The sequence below is a fragment of the Condylostylus longicornis genome, unplaced genomic scaffold (genome assembly GCF_029603195.1).
Source record: "Condylostylus longicornis isolate FDR11 unplaced genomic scaffold, ASM2960319v2 ptg000010l, whole genome shotgun sequence".
NCBI classification, from domain to species: domain Eukaryota; kingdom Metazoa; phylum Arthropoda; class Insecta; order Diptera; family Dolichopodidae; genus Condylostylus; species Condylostylus longicornis.
In genome coordinates, this window is record NW_026577979.1 from 15456462 (window position 1) to 15480295 (window position 23834).

Consider the following 23834-nt stretch of genomic DNA (forward strand, 5'->3'; position numbering starts at 1 on the left):
CCGTGCAGATCTGGAAAATATTTACATTTTCAAAACGTTCCCAGGTTCTTACACAGTTGATCAAACTAATTAATAAAATTAGAGCCACAGAGTGGTTGTAAGACAAACAGCCTAACTTTGGTTATTCTTAATTTTGTTATAGATCTTCAATTGATTAATTTATTAATTATATGTTCCATTGGAAATCGGATCATTTCACTTTACATACCTACTTCTTAAGTATATAACACTGACATAAGTGGTCATATTTTTTTTATTTTCTTAAAAACAATTCTATACTTAAACCATGATTTACTTAAAAACATTCACTTTCAATGTATAATGTTTTTGTCTTCAAATCCACATAATACAACCTAATTCAAGTAAAAATAGAGACTCTGACAAGTCTCTTTTTATTTGAATATGATTTTACTGGAAAATCTCATGTGGTTAAAGAAAAATCATATTAAATTTTCATTCAAAATAGCAATCTAATGATGACCCAAGTTTATTATAAAATCCGCACTTTACTCTTAATATATATCCTCTTCAAATTCTTGAAAATCAAAAGCATCAATTATTTCTATCTAAAATTAAAAATTTAAGTTTTTGTTAATTTCATCGTAATTAATGGTCATAATTGTTTTAAAAATTAAAATTATTATAAATTAACGCAGGATTCTTATGACGCAATATTATTGCTACCAAGAATCCTGCACATATACTTTATTATCCTCTTCAAATGTTGAGACGATATTTAACGTAAAATTTAAAATTTTAACCGTATTCCTGCAGTCCCTTAAAACCAAATTTCAAATTTGTAATTACTAAGAGAATAGTCTCAAGTTACAGAAAAAAATACAATATTTTTGCGTTATTCTTATACAATAAAATTATTGGGGCCAGGAATAGCAAGCTTTAAGAACAGAACTACTTTCTAAATTTCAAAAATTTGTGCACATATGCGTTATGATATTTAAAATATGCTCTTCATTTAATATATTCCAAATTTAACTATAAAAAAAACTGCTGACAGAATGAAAATTTTTTGAAATTTATGACTAAATTATTTTGGGAAGTGGTTCTCTTAACAATAAAGGCTATTCATTTTAAAAATATTTCAGAAAATGTAGATATTCACACAAAAAAATTTAAAATATTTTTTTTTAAATTCGCGTCTTTTTAAAAATTATCCTTGAACACATGTGAATAGGTTTCGGTTAAATACCGTAGAATTGTTATATGCACATATGCACGCACATATATAAAATATCCTGACCAATTTATAACGGTAATTTTCTGAAATTGTCCAATATTTTTTATTGCAAATTAATTTGAATTTTATAATTTTTATCTTTTCTTTCTATTTTATTTAAATTTCAAATAATTTAAATTAGCTGTAAAAATGTGGTATAATAAATTTAATTTAATGCAATCACGTCCTTGTTTTGTAATATTTTGTATTGTGTATTTTTATTTTCAAGTTTCCTGAACATACACATTAAGTACATACATAAAATGTAAGAATATAAAAGAATACTTACATTGCAATATTGCAATTGTGTACTACTAAAATTTGTATGCTTGTATGTAGCTATTATATTACACACATGTCAAGAAAAAAATGCACGTACATTACTGCTCATATATAAGGAAATTTTCAAAAGGATAAAAAATTTTATGATACCATTCACATATATTATTGCATAAGTAAGCAATTTGGGACCAGAAATTATGTTTCTAGAGTACATTGTGTTGTACACAATTGAAGAACACGTGTTGAACAACAATAAAATTAAAGGGAAAATGAAAACTTGATAAAACATTTTTTTTTCCATAAAACTATATAGAATTTCAAAAGTTTAGAGAGAAATTTTTTTTATTCCTTTTTGAATTCCCCATTTTACTTAAAGGCACTCGTTATAACATAGTGTCGTAATATTCCAAAAAGAAACAAATGGAAAAATACTTAAATGGTCGTTTTGAAGTGTGTGTTACCAAAGGAATTTCTGAAATTTTTTTAATATTTCGATTTAAAAGAAAAGCGAAAAAGTAAAAAGTTAAACACATAATTCTATATAATTTTGTAATTAAAGTTTTTATTGGAAATTTTTTTAATGATCTAGATAAAAATGCTAGTCAAAATTTCAGAAATGCACTAATAATAAAAATTTTATTTGAAAAATTTCATATACACAAAGACGATCAGTTCTTAAACATCTAAGTTCAAGCTACGTAAAAGTACATTTCAATAATGGAAGGTAGGATGCTCAAGTCAAAACTTATTTCATGATAATCTGAAATTTTAACACCGTTAATAATATATGAAAATATTTGTGAAAATTCATATCAAGGTCAATATAAATAGGTAATACCCATTGGGAGAAATACACATAATTAAGTAATTATGAGATTCGTTTAATCAAAAATGACAGAACAACCAATTATGCAACACACATTAAAGAATACCGAATACATAAAGAAATATGCAATACACATTAAAGAAGAATAATATTTTAGACCGAACCGAAAGAAGATCAAAGGGAAGAAGAAAGAAACTGTGAATTGTTAAAGAAATAGAGCCTAGATGAAACAATGTCTGACACATTGTTTAACCAAATATGAGAAATTGAAGCATTTGATTGAAATAAAGGCAAAAAAGTTGAAGTTAAAAACACCCCATTTCTAAAATTCAGCAATTAAGATCAATTAAGAAACAACATATTAAGAGTAAAATTAGCTCTATGCTATTTGAATATTATCAAATCTCTTAATGTTCAAAGAATCAAAGTGAATTAAAGAATTTTCATTAAAACTATGAAATATTTCAAACACATCATAAATAACCGAATAATGAGGTTTGAGTTTGTTCAATTAGTCAATGCCTCAAAATTTCTAATAACAACATATAAATTTAAATTTCCCTTACATATTTTATTATATAATAAAAATTTTCTTTCTGCCCAAATATATTCTAAAAATTATTTGACATACATAAAATTATTTTATAATATACAATTAGAACATGGGATCCTTATTGTTACATAATACAACAATGTATTGTCTTTCTTATAATAAAATGATAAATGACAACTCAATGATAATAAGTGTCAAATAAGTACAACACGATTGTAACAAAATATTACAATATAAAAAAAAACAAAAACTTACATACAAAAATAAATATTGTAAAAATTCGTACATATTACTTATACTCAAATTTTATAGCTCTACCATACTATAATGGTCAACATGAAAAAGCAAGAAATATAATGAGAAAATTAATGACATTGACAACGTCTGTACAATAGAAAACATCGTTTAGTATAAAGAACCAAACTATTATTATTTATTATTATTATTGTTATTATACTCTTATATGTTATACTATCAAAAAGGACATCAACATACAATTTAAATGTACAAAATATACAATCATATAAATTTATCCTGTACGTATATACTTTTATAATATGTAGTATTAACACTTACCCCTAATTCAATATAAAGTGTATAAATTGGATATGGTAAAGCAATAACCATTCCAGTTAACCATGATGCACAACAACAAACAAATGTTGGTAGACGTCCTTTTAATGGATCACCAAGCCATCTCATACGATCCCATGCAATTAATAAATGTGATATCATTGCAACATGAAGTGGTATATCCTTAAACAAAACAAAAATAAAGAAAACAAAAGTTAATAGGAAAATTTTTAAATAAAGATTATTAAAAATTTTGTAACAATTTTTAAACTGATTAAAATATGTGATGTAAAAGAAGCAATTATTTAGGTGATACTGCAACAATGAAGAAAACTTAATTTAAGAAAATATTAATTAAAATAATTGAATGGCTTTTCATTTTGACAAGTTTGGTTTGGTAGATATTAGGGATAATTTTGAAATTATGATTTGAGATCATAATTGTTTGACTTTAGTTGCCTCGTGCGATAAATAATAAGAAATCAAGATTAAAGAGTTTTTTATGACAAGTATTTTATTAGGGAAATTTTTTAAATTAAAATTTTCAAAATAGATTCTGGAGTGAAAAATATTAAGAGCACATACACACTACTCTAAAAAAAATAATTGAAAAGCGAATTGAGTAATAAAATTTGATTTTTGACCGGAAAAACTATAAGAAAATTGATTATTTCCATTTATTCAATTTAATCCCGGATTCATGGAAAATTAAGTTATAAAACTGGAAATTTATCTAATCAATTCTATTAGCTACAAACTTTTTTTAATATTTTAAGGCTTAAAGTTCGTTAGTATTTTGAAACATTTTTTTCTAGAGAATGGTCACCTGAATTGTAATAATTCCGAAGATAAATTAATCGCTTGAAGCCAGTTCTGATTAATTCGAATCTGATTAATTAAAGCTAAAAGTCAAAATCTTTAATTAACAAATTTTCAAAAAAAAAAAAAATGTATTTTAACATGTCTGTTTACGTCAAGTTTTCCATTTAACTGATTTTCATCTCCTTATAATTAGGAATATAAATATATTTTACCAGACGAATTCCTTAAGTCAATCGTCAATATTTTCATGCAATTAATATTGCACGAAAGATCTAAAACAATCATCAGTAAGACGCACATACTCATAATAATACATTATTAATTTCCTTACTATTTTCAACCTCTAGTCAGATCTCTTGGGTCTTACTTCTTTGGTTGCCCATTGGACCTTGCGAATGTAAATATTTAGGATCTTAGCCGATTTGTGAAGAGTTCTGGCTAGTTTGAATAACCGACGGTATCACAACGGGCCCAGATGGTCTATGTGTACCCCTCGGGGGACAGCATTAACCTAACCTAACCTTACTACTTTCTTTACTTAAACTGAAACTGTTTGTTATTTTGATTCACCACTCATACTTAGAACTCTAAATACTTTTTTTTTTTCTAAACTTATAAACATTGCTTTTTATTTGAATTAAATGAATTGAAATTTAAAGTTATTTATAATTAGAAAATGAATTTAAGGGACATGTTTAACTCAGCTTGTAGCACATAAAATTACATTTATTTCCTACTTCGTTGTTCATATTGCTAGCATACTGCGACAGCGAGAGTCATATACGAGATTTCACACAAATGTCACTGCCGTAATTCAGTTTCAATTGACAGCGACAGCTTCAATAATTTAATCAAAAGCAATCTAAAAAGTTTTTTACTTTCTTCTCTTTTTAATTTTTGCATTGTTTTTTTTTATTTTTTTTAAATTCTCCTTTTGAAATTAAAATACATATACGTAATGCCGGATATTCTCCCAATTAACAAAATTAAAAATATCCAGATTAAAAATGAGGTTTGTTATTCAATTGTCATCGCATGTTGCGTCGACAAATATTCAATTTTCCGACATGCGTCAGTATCGCATGTCGCAGCAATTACAGCTTTTACGTCTCACTCCTTCAAATTAAACAAAACTTCTTATCGTTTTATCAACTTAAAAAAATTCCTTAACTTATCTTTAACAAACTTTAACTTTTCATTGGATAATAATTCCCATAAAAACATAGTAAAAAAAAAAAATAAAATTTTATAAATTTATTCCAACGAGATTTAACAACTTTTGAAAAATAGATCCAATTCTCTGAAGAGATTCCCGCAACTTCTTTTCTTAAAATATCGTTCAAAAAATTTAATTTATAAAGGTGTCCTTTAAAAGAGCAGACAACGATTTTAAATTGAAAACTGTACACCGATTTATTTAAAGTATTTTTTTACTTTTCATGGTTCTTTCTGTTTAAAGTGCAGTCTACCTCCTGAATATTTAAACAAAGACATATTTGTAGTAACATTGAAAACATTAATCGAAGGATTAAATGCATTAAAATTTCAAAGTTAAAAAATGAACATTTTACAAGGATTTTCTTTGTAAATGTTACAAATCTCTTAAGTATTGACAGTTTAACATTAAAAATTCTACATATGTACACTCTTTCTGTTTTATAAATTTAAGGAATCATTTCAAATCTACTATACGTTTAAGGAATATACTTTAAATGTCCTTGACTATTTTATTATGATTTAAACAAAAAAAGGAAAAGAATTTAAATGTTATTTTTATTTTCTTTCATTTTTTTGCGTTTGCAGAATGACTAGGTACTTGAGTTTACAGAAAAAACTTGAAAAAAAAAACACCGGATCTCTAATGTATTGCTCATACACTTACATTTGAGAAGAAACAATAAAAAAACCGACAAATCCTTTTTTCTTTCTTATTAAATTTCAAAAGTTCCAAATGAATTTTTGTTTAAATCAAATTTTTTATAGCCTTCTCCTGACTTTAATACATAAATTTGTGTTTTATTTTTGCTCTGCCACTTCTTCCTTTTTCTTAAAAAGAATAAAATATTTTTTTCAAAGTCAGATTTACATAAATTTAATGGTATTACAATAAAAAATACTTTCTACTTTTAGCAGGACAAAAAAAATTTTACTAAACAAAAACTCAAACAATTAAGAAAAACTAGGAGTGAAAATTTTTTTTTTAAAGCACATAATGAGCACTTAAGTAAAACTATTGTTGTTAAGGAAAAATAAATTATGTGGCAAGCACATTACCGACCGCAAGGTGTGTTGTATAGTTTAGCAAAAATGTTGCACGAGATTATTAAAATGCCTTTTAAACACTTCTTTCAAATTTAAAGGACGCTAGTAAGCTTTTAGTTAATGTACCTCGAAAAATATAAGTTTCGTTTTTGGCAGAATTTCACTTTGCGCCATTCGAATTTTCTGAAAAGTTTGTCATTTGCTTCAGGTACCAAACAAAATCTTTCATTTCATTCAATAATTGCAAGAAATAAATTAATCCTTAATCGATTAATTTCTTAAATATGTCAAAAAACGTAAATTCGATTCCTAATAAAAATTAAGTTTCCAAGCCCATACATTCCCAAAACCTTTATAAGTTCATTGTTTTCACACCCTGAATTCAAATATTAAATTACAATGAAATTAGTTGATTATTTTTCTTGATATGCGCAAAAATGTAAAATTGACCCGTAGTAAGTCCACTTGCTGACTCGTGCTTTCTTTCAAAAGTTATGTGATTTCTATGTACTGTCAAGTGAAGTTTATATATGAGATTTCAAGTAAATATTTTGAATGTTTATCTAAAAATAGTTTATTTAAGCTTCCCTAGCATAGAAAACTCCACATGTGAAATTTAGTGTCATCACATAATCCCCCTTAACGTATTATACGCATAGTACATAACCGATAGTAGCAGTGAGTATTTTCTAACAAAAATTCAAGTGACATTCAAAAATATTTTAGTTTCTTTTTTAAGATTTTCTGAAGCAGACGAGGAAGTCTGCATCGAAATTTCTTCAAATGAATAATATTAGTGTGCATATAATGCCTCCAATATTTCAAACAATGACATAAAAAAAAAAAAATTATACTTTTTTTTCCGACCCATATATTGCATTCTTAAATTTGTACTTAGATTTATTATAAAGAATACGCTTAATGATAATAGCTTTAGAATTTTTATTTTTAGGAAATTTAGAGCTAGGAATTTAATTTTTTTTTTTAATTTTTCCTGATTGTAGTACAGCTGTAATATGAAATAGTCATATAAAAAACACCAATATTTGAAAGGTGAACTGAAAAACTACAAGCTTTTACATAAAATGCCTAATCAATACTTTTTAATATATATTTTTTAAACTGGAAATACTTTTTCTTAAGATAGACTTATCTTGTAGGTTTCAGTCAATTATAGTTGTTTTGATTTAAGTCTCAGATTATCGTTTATAAACCGAAGTGTCATATAATTATCACTTACTGAGTCATTAAGCACAATTTCCTTTTTACACGAATTACATTTGTACTACAAAGTATAACATTTAATCTGTTAACTTGAATTACTTCAAAACTTTAATAATTTTAATTAATAAAAGTATTATTATGCAAGAACTTCCTATTCAATAGTTGCTAGTTATTATACTAAGATGTAGTTATAACTCATTTCAAAATTACCTTGTGAATTTGTGAGTGACAAGTGCTATGTCATCTCCGTATTAGCAGTCAGGGTGGTTTCCAATAATATTTTTAATAAATGATTGATCATGATTTCAAAATTGTAGTTATATGGTATTAATATTCAATTCATCAATTATAATTAGAAAGTTTAAATGTGCATATTGCAATTTTGAAGTCAGGGTTATTATTTTATTCAAAAAATTAAAAAATTGAGCTTAAAATTACCTGTGCATTTTGGTAGGTAACAATAAATTCGTAAATTATAGATCAGATCAGAGGCATTCTATATGCCTAATCACTATCATTTCTTAAAAAATAATTTTTTATACTAACTTTAAAGAATTCATTTAATGTCTTCATCATACTTTGTATAAAATCTCTAGTTCTTGTACAAAAGTTTTATATGAAAATTTGATATTTTTCTAAAAGCAAATTATTACTTTGGTAATAATTTTGCTACAAAAAATATGGTTTAAATACAAAGTTTATTAAGTACTAGCTATATAAATTTCAATAAAATTCTTGCAAATTTCTTGCTTTGTCATATTGAATCTATAAACCTCAACTTCATTTTATTACTTTACACATGATTTTACCTTATAGTTTAGCTTTAATGACTATAAAAATATAAAAGTTGTGTTTACAATTTATGAGACTACCAAAAAAATAAAAACACAAAAAAAAAATTGCAAAAATTTTATTGCCCTTAAAAAATAGTTTGTTCAATAGACCTTCTGTGTTTAGTTAATAGAAAACTATAAAATTTCTTAAAAATTTCAATAAAATTTCTTTTTAAAACTTTCCAATTCCAAGCAGTTTTACAAAAAAATTAATTGTATACAAGAAATTTACATTTTAATCAAATAAATCCTTTGAAACTTTATTCAAATATTTTTTTGTCAACAAAAGACAAAAATTTCTGATTTTAAACTTAAAATTTACAAAGGTTTTTTTAACATTACCAAAAAAAAAAACTGATGTGGTCAGCACATAACCGACCGCATTGTGTATTGTCTAGTTAAATGAAAGTGTTACAGAATATTATAAAAATGTTTGTTAAATACTTCTTTCCAATTTTTAGGACATTAGTAAGCTTATAGTTAACATACTTAGAAAAATGTAAATTTGGCTCTTAGTAGAGTTTCGCTTTGTGCTACCCGAATTCCCTGAAATGCTCGCCAGTTAGTTTCGGTAACAACCAGAACTCAAATATCAAATTTCAAGAAATTCCATCATTTTGTTCTGTGGATATGGTGAAAAATGTAAAATCGGCCCGCAAATCAGTTCTCGAGCCCTGATCTTTCCAAAAAGGTTATATGTTCTTTGCTTTAATATGAGCAATTCATATATTAAATTTCAATGAAATCGGTTGATTATTTCTCCTTATATACGTCTAGTTGCCGATGCCTGATCTTTCCAAAAAATTTACATGTTCATTGTTTTAATACGAGGAATTTATATATTAAATTTCAATGAAATCGGTTGATTATTTCTCTTTATATACACAAAAATGTATATTTGGCCCGTAGTAAACGCCCAGTTGCTGATACCTGATTTCTTCCAAAAGTTACGAATTTTTGCGGACGGTCGAGCTGCGCTTATATATAAAAAAATTTCAAGTAAATTGGTTGAATATTTTCTTCAAAATGTTCAAAAATGTAAAACAGGTCCGCTAAAAAGTGCATTTTCCGAGGCCTGATATATGCCAAAAGTTGATCGATTCGTGCCATGGTGGAAACAAACTTACATATAAAATTTCATCAAAATCGGTTCAGCCGAACTTGAGATACACGCGTGCACACACAGACCGACAGACGGACAGACCGACAGACCGACAGGTTGCTAAAAATAGTTTATTTACACTTCCCTACTATGGAGAAGTACGTTCCCACCGAAAACTCGATATGCAAAATTTGTTGCCATCACATAACCTACCTATTGTTTACACAATACGGTCGGTAAAAATGAATTCTTAGAATTTTAATTAAGCACATACATACATTTTTAACGAAAATTGCAAAAATTTACAAAAATAAAATTTTTTGATTTTAATTAAAAAACTTTTGTTAGTTTAATAATGGTATTTATTTTATGGATAGGCGAAGCGTAAACCAAAGAAACTGTTTTATTTGACAATACAAAATATTTAAATACTGTAAGAAGAATGGCCCGACCGGATAAAAAAATTTATTTTTCAAAAAATATAAAAAATAAATTAATTTTTTAATAAAATGGAAATGGAATAACCATTAAATGTAAATTACTATACATTATCTGGGTGAGAAACTTAAAAATATAGAAAAATTATTTATATTCAGAGTGAATCTGGTGAAATTATGTAAAATATATTTTAAATTAACATTAAAAGAATACCATGTACTTTATTTTTCTTATTTATGCGAATAAATATTTTTTACAATTTTAAGTTGATATGAATAGTAATCAAATTTGACCATTGGTGCACTGGTTATTGCACCGGTCTTTTAATCGAATAGTCTCGGATTCAAACCTTGACCGGCCACTATAAAAAATTATATTCAATATTACAGCTTAATATACAATCCTTATAAGCTTTAGTTATATAAAAACTTCAATAATTTTTGAGATAAGGCTAAAAAATTTCTTGAAGTTGTAAAGCAGCTGCAACTGCCGTGGTAGTCACTGCCGTGATCACATCCAATTTACACAAAGTTCCGGCATTTACTATTAAAGATAATTTGTGAAAATTTGGTAATCTTTGCTTAATTAGTTTTTGAGTTATCTCCATAACGGGTGAGCATGGTTATGAAAGCTAATTCTAAATATTTCAAAAACAATTTTTTTTTATTGTCAGGGTGGCTGGGTATAATTCAATCAGTTCAGATTGCCTGAAATGTTTTGATTTGCTAAAATTTAATTTACGAAAGAATCATATTACACGTTTGTTGAAATATTATACAAGAATTTTGGTATTACCAGACAAAAATGAAATTGTAACTTAAATTAATATTGTACATGAACTGATGTATATGCATCATAAAATTGTGAAATAAAGATGGTGCGTTGTTATTTTAAAATCCTAAAATTAATATGTGATCAACCAAAATAATTTAAATAACCAAATCAACCAAAAATGTAAAAAAATAGTGTGAATTAATAACATTGATGTGAATTAATAACATTAGTATAAAATTCTACATTATAGGATAAAGAATAACAAGAAACTTTTACAAATATCGAAAATTCTTGTAAGGCCCCTAATAATATTGAAAAAAATCTGAAATCCTGACAGAAAAATGCAAATTTGGCTCTTACTTTAGTTTCGCTTTGTGCTACCCGAATTTCCTGAAATGCTCGCCAGTTAGTTTCGGTAACAGCCAGAACTCAAATATCGAATTTCAAGAAATTCCATGAATTCGTTCCGTAGATTTTAATACGAAGAATTTAAATATTAAATTTCAATGAAATCGGTTGGTTATTTATCTTTATATACGCAAAAATGTATATTTGGCCCATGTAAACGTCCAGTTGCTGACACCTGATTTCTTTCAAAGTTTAGGAGGTTTCGCGGACAGTCTAGCTCAGCTTATATATGAAATTTCAAGTAAATCGGTTGAATATTTCCTTCAAATTGGTCAAAAATGTAAAACAGGTTCGCTGAAAAGTGCAATTCCCGGGGCCTGAAATTTCCCAAAAACTGATCAATCCGTGCCATGGTGGAAATAAACTTACATATAAAATTTCGTCAAAATCGGTTCAGCCGAACTTGAGATATACGCATGCACACACAGACCGACAGGTTGCTAAAAATAGTTTATTTAAACTTCCCTGCTATGGAGAAGTGCATTCCCACCGAAAAGTCGATATGCAAAATTTGTTGCCATCACATAACCTACCTATTGTATACACAATACGGTCGGTAAAAATGCAAATTTACGTATAATCAAATTAAAAACCTTTTATACAACACCCAAGTTCACATTGACAGTGTTATGGTTTCCCATTATTACTTCATACACATTTTAAATTTCTCATAGACTTTACCAGTTTGTTTTTTCTTAAATTGTTTAAAAAATGCATAAATTAGGCTAAAATTCACTTCCTCATCCCACTGATAAGATGTAAATAAAAAAAAAATTATAATTTAAAATTTTAGAAAGTTGAAAAATTTTTACTTAAATAATATTAAGACGCCTTCTTTTTAGATCAACATTAAATTTTGTGAGCGTCTCCAGTATAAATTTCCATTTTGTTTTTTAACATAAAAAAAAAAATTTAAATTGTAACTTAATAAAGAAACGTCCTTTCTACTGCAGACCAAAGTAAAATTTTTTTATAATTTTTTTTTGTTTATATGAGTATAAGAATTTTAGAATAAGACAACATCAACGATGCTAAAAAGTTAAAAGGACATTAATAAAAAAATATTTTTCTTTTCTTATTTTTTTTTTTCTGTTTTTTGCTTTTATGATCTCTTTATTATTAAACCATTATACTTTTTAAGCTTTGTATATTGTACAAAGACAAATTCTATATTTTATGTAAGTTTATATGCTTGTTAATAACATCCTCGATAGATGAGACATGTATGTGTGTATGCATCTATTACTCTATTTTGTATAGTAGCAAATTTTATAGAAATCTTTTCAAATTCCACCTCTTATTGCTTAGATATGAAAGTATAAAAGAAAACTTTTTTGAAGTAAAATTACGCTTTTGTTGAATTTTTTCTTTATTTGTTCCGTTATTTGCTCATTTTTTTGTTTTCAAAATAAAAATTTTTTACTTAAAAAGTAATAAAAGAGGAGGATAGACAAAGTTACTTAAGTTGCCAACACATAAGGATGCAAAGATAATTTCTAGAGTAAAAATTTTCTGAACGCGATTGCAGGAGAAAAATTAATTATGGATTGAAGGAGCAACATATCTAGTGCAATAACTTATATTGTTTTTGTATGAAATTGTCAAAGATGTACTTGTGAAAATTTAGTTACCATTACGGTTAAATATCTATATTGATTTTAAATTGAAAGAAAGAATTTTAGTCTGCGACCTGGCAAAATATTCAATTTTTTAACTTATTTTACCAGCATTAAGACACAAAACAAAATATAAGTGTTATATTTACACTATTGTTACATAAATATTGTCAAAATTTAAAAACTGATTTTTTGAACATGTAGAATATTAATCCTATTCTTTAAAAATGGCTTTCTCACAACATAAAATGCCCTTTTGAAATATTCTGACTAAAGTAATTGTTATATATTGTTGTAATTATTGTCACTTGCAATTTATAAACTGTAATTATTACACTTCAGCCATGCAACTCTTTATTTTATTACAACTGTTTTCCCAGCAGCTAGTAACATTAAGAGCAATATTTATCTGAACTAATTGTTTTGTATATAATATAAAATAACTGTATAGATATAGAAACTAAATTTTGTTATATTCAATCATCACCATGAGTTTTAAACCATCAAAACTCATGGTGGTTGTGTTATATTAAATCACAACCATGAGTTTTAAATTATACTCCTAAATTGGATCCTAAATATCGAGAGATTAACATTTTCTTGTTAAAATTTAACGAGAAATAATATTAGTATTATTAAATTTTAAAAGAATTGCTTCAACAAAAACAAAGAATTTTTTATTAAAATTGTTACCAAATTTCCAAAAAAAATATGAAAAATTGTATTTCGGGATAAAATACTGGGTGGTTTCTCTTATTCCTTAAGTATAAAAATTTACATAGTGACATTTTACAACTCAACTTCACATTCTTATTTCTTTGATCTATGCCGAAACTTTATTAGATATCTATGCCAACATATGTAAGAAATACTTTTAGCTATAAAAGAAAATGGTTATCACCTTTAAGGACACTTGATTTTCTATTACGGATTCAGTAACAAAAAATAACACTTAAAATTTTACGTTTCTTTTTTGTTATTGAAAAATAAAAAAATTCAAGGAATGACTTTGATATCTTATTGTAATGAAAATCTGAAGAAGGTAAAAGAGGAACATAATTATATATATGTATGTAGACAGATATGAGCACGAAAATTTCATTAAAATTTACTAAATTTTATTATTTAAATTCTTATGAAGTTATTGCATATTTTATTTACTCTAAGTTTTGGTATTTTTGGTTTTTGCTAGGATTTGAACACTTTGTTTTTGTTAAATCTAAATTAGAAATAAATGAAATGTTTAAAATTGAACATAGATATTTTTAAATTGAAATTCAAGAATTGCATGAATTTCAATCATATTAAATTTTGCAAATAATTTTCTACAATTTAAAATTAATTTCGAAAAATTTGTTTTTTATTATATAAAATTTATCATATTGCAAGATTTTTGATTCACTTTTGATAATAAGTCTCCTAAATAATAAGCTAAATATTTTTAGCACCCTTTTAGGAGCCGTTTACAAAACTTCTACACCCATAAATCTCGATATTATAGATCGATTAAATTTCCTCTCTCTTATTACCTCTCTCTAATAGTGATTCTATCCTGAAAGTCCTAAAAATACCACTTTTTGACTATTTATTTTAAAGAAACTATAAACATTTTTCAGATTTTGTAAACGCAGAAAAGTAATGGCTGGTCTCTTCTACCGCGTCACAGCATAGTTAAATATTAAAAACGATGTTAAAGGACTATTTAAATTTTTTTGTCTCATCTTATATGTACGCAATCTTTAAAAAATTTTAGTATACCTATAAATTTTCATTTAATTTAGGTAATGTAATACACTATTTTTAAAAGCAGTATTTTAACGTGTTAAAGGGAAAAGTGCTACTTTACAAACTAATAGTTTAACTCAACTTAATTTAATTTTTACACTTAATAATATAAAAATATTAATATAATAATATTAATATGAAAATTTAGTCTTGAAAAATAGCTTAAATTAGAAAATGGATTCAATCACTGCCCTGGTTAATATAAGGCCTCCGTGTAAAAAAGAGTAATTGTTGTTATCCTTTTGATTTTTAAAAACATGTATAAGGAAATAAAATTTTTACTGTCCTTTTATGTTTTAAATCATTTTGCATCTAAATACTAAGTAGGGCAGTGATTCAATCACTTAAAAATACAAATAAAAGTAAATTTTAATTTATTCTTATAAAATTTCAATTGATACTTACTTGTAACATTGGTAAGAAAAAACATAAAAATTGTCCAAATATCCAATTTTGTATTAACATAACCATTAATGTAATCGGTAATACAATTGCACATTGTACAACATGACATATACCCAAGTTAATTATGAATGCATGTGTTATATCCTTAAATAATTTATAATATAATGTATATATTATAATTGCTATATTTGATATTATTCCTAATATAGCTAATACAGCATATTGTATAATAAATATCCAATAAAATGAACGTATACTTCCTTTTAAAATTGGTCTATTAATATCACCGGTTGTATTAAAATCACCATTATGTAATGCTTCAGCTATTAAAAGTAAATAATTTTCAGGTATTTGAACATCTTTATAATTTTCATCATTAGAATTAACAGATGATTGCGTTTGAATACCCATTTTTTTTATATAATATAGCTAGTTGTTGTAATATTATAATGAGAATATAATAACTAACTATAAATTTAATTCACTATTATTATAATTTTTTTTTAAATCCTTTGTTATAATATTATATAATATTAAGTTCATTTTTATCCATGATGATGATGATGATATGTTAATATGATGACAAAAATGATACATTCATAATAAAATAATCATATACTTTCAGTAATTAAAGATTTATATCATTAACTACATTCGTATAGGTATTTATTTATTGCTGTATACAAAATTGGTTACATATAGATGATGTTATTCTGGATACACGTGTATTTATTTATAATGTAAACATATTGTGGATGTCATAGAGGATTAACATATTCCAAAAACAAATTTAATTGTTATAGATCTGAAAAATACAAAAAGAAAAATAATGATTAAGGATAATGTGATTATACATCATGTTGTTTGTTTTGTATACTCAAGATAATAAGAAATTAAATTACATTATGTAATAAAATTAATTGAAAAATAGTTTTCTTTAAAGAATGCTTATATTAAAGTATTCATAATCTTATACTCAAAAATTGACTTTTTTTAAAGTTTATTCAGATTTTTCTTAATATATAAGTATGTAGGTACATATTTTACACAGCAGTAATAAAATAGAGTCCAATTTAGGATTATTGTCAATAAGCTTTACCTTTTACACTTCTTTAAAAAGAAACATTACTTTAAAAGCATCTTACATTCTTTTAAAATTCCGTCCGAACAATATTTCTTTAATATTTTTGATTTTTGAAAATTCTGAGAACTTTAAAGCGATGAATTTTGTGAAAAATTTAAGACAATGAATTTAAAAATACCCGGCATATTCTTATTTTTACGTTTTCTTGAAATTTCTAAAACCTAGAAAAATTATTTTCAATTAGCATTTAATGTCGGAAAATGAAAAACGAAATACATAGACTTTCGAAAAACATCCTTCTTCTCTATAATTGTAATATTAAATAGTTGTTTTTCACATTTTACCGCATATAGGCATCAATTTCTTTTTTGTTCATGTGCAGAAGTTTATAAATACGCAAGCACTACGTTTTGAAATTAATTCTATATTTCCATCTGAAAGTATCTTCATCTAATAAACATCAACTAACTCATAATGTTTAGCTGAGGTACGTATGTATGTATGTAATTTGTTGACAAACATAATTTATTTTACTAATTTTTCTTTGTTGATATTGTGCACATATGTATATGTATGTATTTATATTAGTATATAAGTTTGATAAAGTTTTTATGCTCCTTTTTACTCTTGTAAAATGTTCTTTTCATTTACTTTCAAATTGTATCTACAATTTTTTCAGGACTATAATTTATAACTTGAATTATTTTATCATTTACAGTTGAAATTGTTTTTTTTTGCACATTATTTATACAAAATATCTTAATCAAACTTTGCTTTCCACGATAACTGTACATGTATACGTTTACATAGACTGCTTCATATTAAAGCACCGGAACAAAAAAGAAGTGGTTTACCAAAATTACATATGCATGTACATGCATAGTAATACTATATTGGCGCAACAGCAGCTAAAAATGTAATATGTAGTTAATAAAAATTGAATGAATCTTAAGTTCTTTTCAACTATATTAAACAAATCCCAGGTTAGTTTAAGTTGCTTTTAATTCTATAAAAATTGTTCTATGTATAGCTACATATATTGAAATCGTCATCTTCAACAATTCTTTAAGGTAATTGTGTTCAGCTGCAACCCAATTGTGTTCAAATACAATAATAACCTAAAAAAAAACTAAGAAAACAACAAAAATTAGAAGGCATTGGCATTCTAACACGCAACAATTATTTGCACTAAATATTTACCTGTTGCATATTAAAATCCATCATGTTGGTCCATGCACTAGTTGCTATAGAACCAATAAATAGTCGTGTACTGTTTCTGGAATGGAGAAAATAAAATATTGCCTTAATAATACAACAAAAGAAGTTCAAGCCAAAATTTGAAAAAAAAAAACAATGTATAACGCATTAAAACTCACTGAAATTTGGTTTTGCACTTTTACGAAAACACTTTACTTAAACTTTAATATTTTTTCTAATTTTAAATAAAGATTCACTATTTAAACTTAATTAAATAAAATAAAAATGCCAAATTGATCTTACCTTTGAGCGAACTGAAGCGTGCGCGTACCCATGGCAATTTATTTATTTTCACATCTTATGTAAATATTGCACTACCTAACCGACCGAGCGTAGCGACAAATTATTAATGCTACAAAATGGTAAAATTGTAGTATTAGTGAATAATGACATTGACATCCAGCGTTCCCACTTGGATACAATTGTATCCATTTGGATACATTTTTGCTTTAAAATTTAGCTTGGATACAAAGATACTCAAATCTGCTAAAATGTCGAAATTGGCTACATTTTAAAATTTTGCTGAAATATGGATACATTTCTTTCTCGAACACTAAATAAATGTTAGAAAACTTTTAAAGTGCTGTAACTTTTAAGTGCATTATCTTCCAAAAAATGTTATTTGCTGACTAAATAAAATTTGCCCGTTTTCGTGCTGAATAGTTTTTACCGCATAGTTCAACAGCTACAGAACATATATTTTCTGACCTTAAATTTTAAAATGTAATAGAAATTGCGTGTGATTTCTAAAAGAATTTACTATAAATAACGAAACTTACATTGTTGAATAAAGCAAATTAATATTATTTAAGAGTTTATTGGTATAAAATAAGGCGATTTAGTATAATAATTCTACTTTAGGAGGCTGGATACATTTTGGATACATTTTGTTCTTGAAATTGGATACATTTTGTTTTTATTGAGTGGGAACACTGTTGACATCTTAAGAGAAAGAAAAAAATAATTCGAGATCAGTGCCAATAATATTTTCCATACATAAGTAAGTTTTAAAAAGGCCTAATGGAAAATTGTGAGCTTTTTAATTTCAAAATTATTCTTTTGTAAAATAAAATATAAAATTTATATAAAAGTTCTAAAATTAATGAAAAGTAATTAAATGGGAAACAATTATTAAAAGTACCTATGCCAAGTTAAGAAAAATGATTTTCATTTCTATTCAAAAATTTTAAATGAAACAAGCTAAATAGACGCTAATTTTCAAAAATCGTATTGAGGTTATGTTTTGATTCTCGAGATAACGTTTTGTGATGGAAAAATTTATATTCTGAACTTGTAATATACACTTTGTAATATTTGTTGTTCCCCAACTACAAATAATAAGGAATTATCTAAGAAATGCATATACATTTGTTAAAAATATGGAATTGCATACATACTCGTATTTTATATTTTATCCTATTACATTACACTCAATCATCAATATTAATAAGTGCAGGTGGCAAAGAACTGATGACTTCAAATAACATTTGTGTGGAAAACAAGATCATAAAAAAACATCATATTGGAAATAGCAATGAGATCAACAGATAAGCTCTACGTAATTCAATAAAAGAACATTGAGTCTGGCTTAATACAATGCGAAGGTAGGTAGTATCTTACTGTTTTTTGCCTATTTTTAATATGGTTATTTGTGTTTTAGTAATATTTTTGAATTCCGTAATTTGAGATTGTATTCTGTAAATCTTAAGAATATGGGCGAATGTTTATATATACATAACTCATTTTACTTATTTTTGCTGCTTCAATGATGTTAAACATATTCAAAATCTAAAAATGTGTTACAAAAAGAAATATAAGTAGGTAAGTAGGTATCTATCTACGTACTTAAAAAAGATCATTATCATAAAATTATAATTCGGTTTCATTTTAAAGAGACGCATTTTTAAAACTACCTGCATTGAATTTTCTTTTGATTTGTTATTAATAATTTTCTAATTTATTTTATTTAACTAACTTGTAAAATTGAAACTAAATCCTATCCTACAGTTTGTTCATATCTCTGCAGGTTTCATTACATACGTAGTTCTATAATAATTGCATATTTATGTTCTTATTCTCATTACACAAACACAATGTTTCAGAAAAGGGATGAATAAGAAATTCAGAATTATGTAAATTTTTTATTATAATAAAAAATCAAAATGCTATGATTGAATTGACTTTTTCCTTCTTAAAATCTATACTAGTAAAGCTTTTGTTAGTTTCAACACTTGCAATAGATTTATAAAAATTGTATTAAAAAAAAGGGGTAATAGATTTGCATATAAGACCATAATGGACCTACCTAGTTAATAGAAAACGCATGTTTATGGGAATGCAAAAATTTTTGTTAACTTAAACTGTGGGTACTGACTACTGAGTAAACGTGTAACGAAATATGAATTTCTAATGAGTTCTTAGACAAAAAATATTTTTTCGTTATTTTCATTTCTGTAAGTTTAAATTACAATTGGTTCATATTACTCTTTGATTTTTGTACTTGCTTATATAAATTAATCCTTTGGTAGGCATTAATATTTGTTATTATTTATCTTATTTGTTTATATTGTGAGTTAGCCAGAAAGAAATCTACATATTTGAATTTCTTAAAGCTTTCTTTTTTTAAATAAAATAAAATGTATGATGTGTGACGTTCGTAGGCAAAGGATTCAATTTCTACAATTTATATAAGTAAATACTTTTCTTAGAAAAACTTGCCTTTTTGTATTTTAAGTTTAAATTTCAATAGCTTCAAGAGTTTTATTAAACTTAAATAAAAATCATAAATTTCAGTCGGACGCGAATATAAACAGAACACCTATAACTCGCTTAAAAAGTATCAAATATTTAGCATCATTCTTTTATAAACTCAAAATGTAAATTAACATGTGTATAGTGATCATACTGCATAAGAATTTTGATTTTTTAAAAACGTTAACATTTAGGTTCAAATCCCTGAAAATTGTCCCGTTAACATAAAATTAAATATATCATTCTCATCCTTGATAATTCATTGTGTCTGGATAGCAAAAAGTAGTGAAAATAAAGAAAAGATTTGAGGTGTGAAATTAGGTTTATCATAAAAGTTTTTTTATATTTTGAAATTAAATGTGAATTAGAACTAATTATTTAACAAAATTGTGATATAAAAAATTAATTGTAGCGGTAATAGAATAAATTAGAATTTAAGAATAAATGAAATAAACTAAAGCAATTAAAAACTGAAATAAAGAAAATAACATAGTGATCATTTCTATAAACCCATTACCACCATAATAATATGTTATATGCAAAACTCGTCAAAACAACCATTTTGTAAAGTTACAAAATAAATATTATAAGATAGGTACAAACATTTTTTTGGTATGTATAGGTACTTATAAAAATTTTTATGTCAAAGTCGCATAGTGTGAACTGACAAATTGTTAGAATATATTAAATTTGTATGTGTGTGATATATGAAAACTCTTTATAAATGAGAAGTTCGGTTGAAATCAACGAATTTTCGTAAAAAATCAGTGCATATATATCCGTGTTGTACTGTATAGATTCTACAACCTTTCATTAATTAAGTTGGAACTAAAATAAAGAAAAGGTGAATAAAAAGTTTAAACTAAAGTAAAGAAAAATTAGAATACAGGATCCAACCCTATAAAAAGTAGTACTACATACTTCTAAATATTTTACTATTATAGCGTAACAGTATTATAGCGTAACAGTATTACTTCAAATATTAGCATGAAATTTCTATAGTAACATATTTCTAACTTCTAAGTATCAAATTAAAAACGTTAATTTATTTTAAAAAAACTTAATTATTTTCTTTCTAATACAATAAAATTATTCTTAATGCCTTAAATTTCACTAGAATTGAAATTGTAAAGAGTGTATTATAAATATTAAAGGTATTTTTAATATTTGTTTCATAACCTATCTGTTAATACAATAAAATATCGCAACTCAGAGTTCAAGAAATAAGGCAAGTATTAAATTTGCATTCTTTTAGAGCACAGAACATTTGTTCGTAGCGAAAAATAGAAGACCATTAATCATAAAAGCACATTAATTTCTTGTCATCATTTTTTAATTTGGTCAGCCCGATTATACAGTGTATCTGAAAACGAATACGAATGAAAAACTGTATTTAATTTAAGCCAATTCTTAAAGCACAAAATTTTAGAAATTTTGTACCCACCGTATGAGAATTCCATGTTTACACCATATTTAGTTTAACACAAGAAACATTGAATTTATTAAATATATTGTAGTTTTTCTAAAGTCTACTAATGGAATGGATATTTAAATACATATGCAAGTTAAGCTGACTGTTGTTGATCGTAACAAAATATTTTTCATTTGGGAATATGTAATTTTCTTTCATATTTTTCTTCCATACATACATACATACTTGACATCAAATAAAAATCAAAAGGAACAGGATAAATTTTTACTGAATATATTTTTTAAAAAAAAATTTTAAATAGAAAATCAAAAGTACCTATTTTCCATAGAAGTTTGTCGTTTTTGATTTTTTCCTTTCTTTTTTTTTCGTTAAGACCATTGATTTTCAAAAAAATTTCACGTGCACCTACTACAATTATGTAGGTACCTTCACAATTTTAAAGGTATTTACAAAATTGTTTTGTTAAGTTGAACCTGATATTATTTAAACATTAAAAGTATTTAACCCTTAGTAATAATTATTCATTTTGATTCTTTTTTTTTATAAAAAAAAATTATTTTCATAACAAGTCTATGAAATTCCCATTAATAATGCTTAATTAGTTTCGAAGTTTTTTTATAAAAATTTTTCGACGGTTTCAGTTGAAAAGAAAATTTATTTTATTAAAAATTCCTTGAGTAGCATTTACTTATATTTATAATATATATTTATATGTATTATAGTAGATAATGTTACATAATTATGGAACTATAGTAATTTAATTATATTCTATGAACATATTTTAATGTTCCTGAAATAAAAATTTAATTTATTATAATTTTATTTTACATAACAAAATCAGTTATGTAAATTCTAAGAGGAAAGTAGAGATTTGAATATGCTAATATGTATTTAAGTAATAAATGAAAATGTTCGTTGAGCTGTTTATATTACAGAGTACTATAATAAATGACTACACAGAATATTGGAGTGTTTGGGTGGATGTTAATATGTAGAATGTATTTTAAAGCCATAATGCTAGTAAAGCCACATTTTTCTAGAAATAATATATTTTTTCACAACAACAACAGCTGATTTTAATAAAATTTAATGTAAAATTATTTTTTAACTTAATTCGATTAAACTTAAAAAGCTATTATTCAAAAAAAAAAAATGCTAGTACTCAGCACATAATAAATTGGCGTTAATAATAATATTTGGCGTTACTTTTCGTAACGCCAAATTTTTTCGGTTAAAAACCATCGACAGAAAAAAATAGGTTGACTCAAATAGTCACCAGACCTATAAATAGTGGGGGACTCTAACCCAAACGAAATTGTACCTGATCTGGTCATAACTTTCTTAAACTAGTCAAACTGATTAAAAACTAGTTTTATTCTAGTTTGCTTTCGTGTCTATATTCCGTGAAGGTATACATGGAACTGTTATCTCAGCACATTAGACTAAATCGAAAGGTTTCGTTCGCTTCTTTGATTTTTTGCTTTTGTTTTGATAAACATTATAACTTCTACTTGACGAACTTAAAAATATAGAAAATAATTTTCTCTATCTTGAATAGGTACCCTTAATATATTTTAATTTCAACTTTTAAATTTTGTAGGAGAAGTTTATGCACTGAAAGGTCGCAAAATATTTCCTCATCATGTTTTTACATACATAATTTATATATATACATACATACAAAATTTTTCTCAATCCACCAATTCTCTTTTATACTTTTGTGTGGTTAAGATTGCATTTTTAATTGGTTGTTTTTCGTATTTAACATAATACACAATAAGCTCAAAGACAAGGTTCATGATACACCAAATATTTCTTAAGCACTTTAAGGTTTCTTTTCAATTCTTTAAAAAAATTAATTATTCCAGTGGGATGCTTAAATATATATAGATGTATGTACATATTAATGATCCTTTTATTATTCTTCATTATTATCCTTTTTTTTATTATATACTTACAGGAAAGGATCGCAAAAATATTCAAGGTTAAAATATTTTTTCTCTTTTCATTTTGTTTTTGTAAATTTTCTTTTTTTCTATTTTTCCTTCGACTTCTTTTTAATTATAAATAATTATGAAGGCGCCATTTTGTTTTTCTTCCTTTGTCGAAATTATTTTGTTTACCTTCTTCTGTAATCATAATAAAGTGTGACAAAAGCAGTGCTGTGCTGGTT

General features: G+C 25.4%; 1 protein-coding gene across 1 annotated transcript in view; it reads right to left on the minus strand.

Annotated features, from left to right (window-relative positions):
- Positions 1-15548, minus strand: part of LOC129618929 (probable serine/threonine-protein kinase nek3) — a 41852-nt gene extending 26304 nt beyond the window's left edge. Inside the window, exons 1-2 of the mRNA XM_055533957.1 lie at positions 15138-15548; positions 3472-3651 (exon numbers count right to left, since the gene is read on the minus strand). Coding sequence (XP_055389932.1) covers positions 3472-3651; positions 15138-15548 — 591 coding nt within the window. The remainder of the gene's footprint in view (positions 1-3471; positions 3652-15137) is intronic.
- Between the last annotated feature and the right edge of the window lie 8286 nt (positions 15549-23834).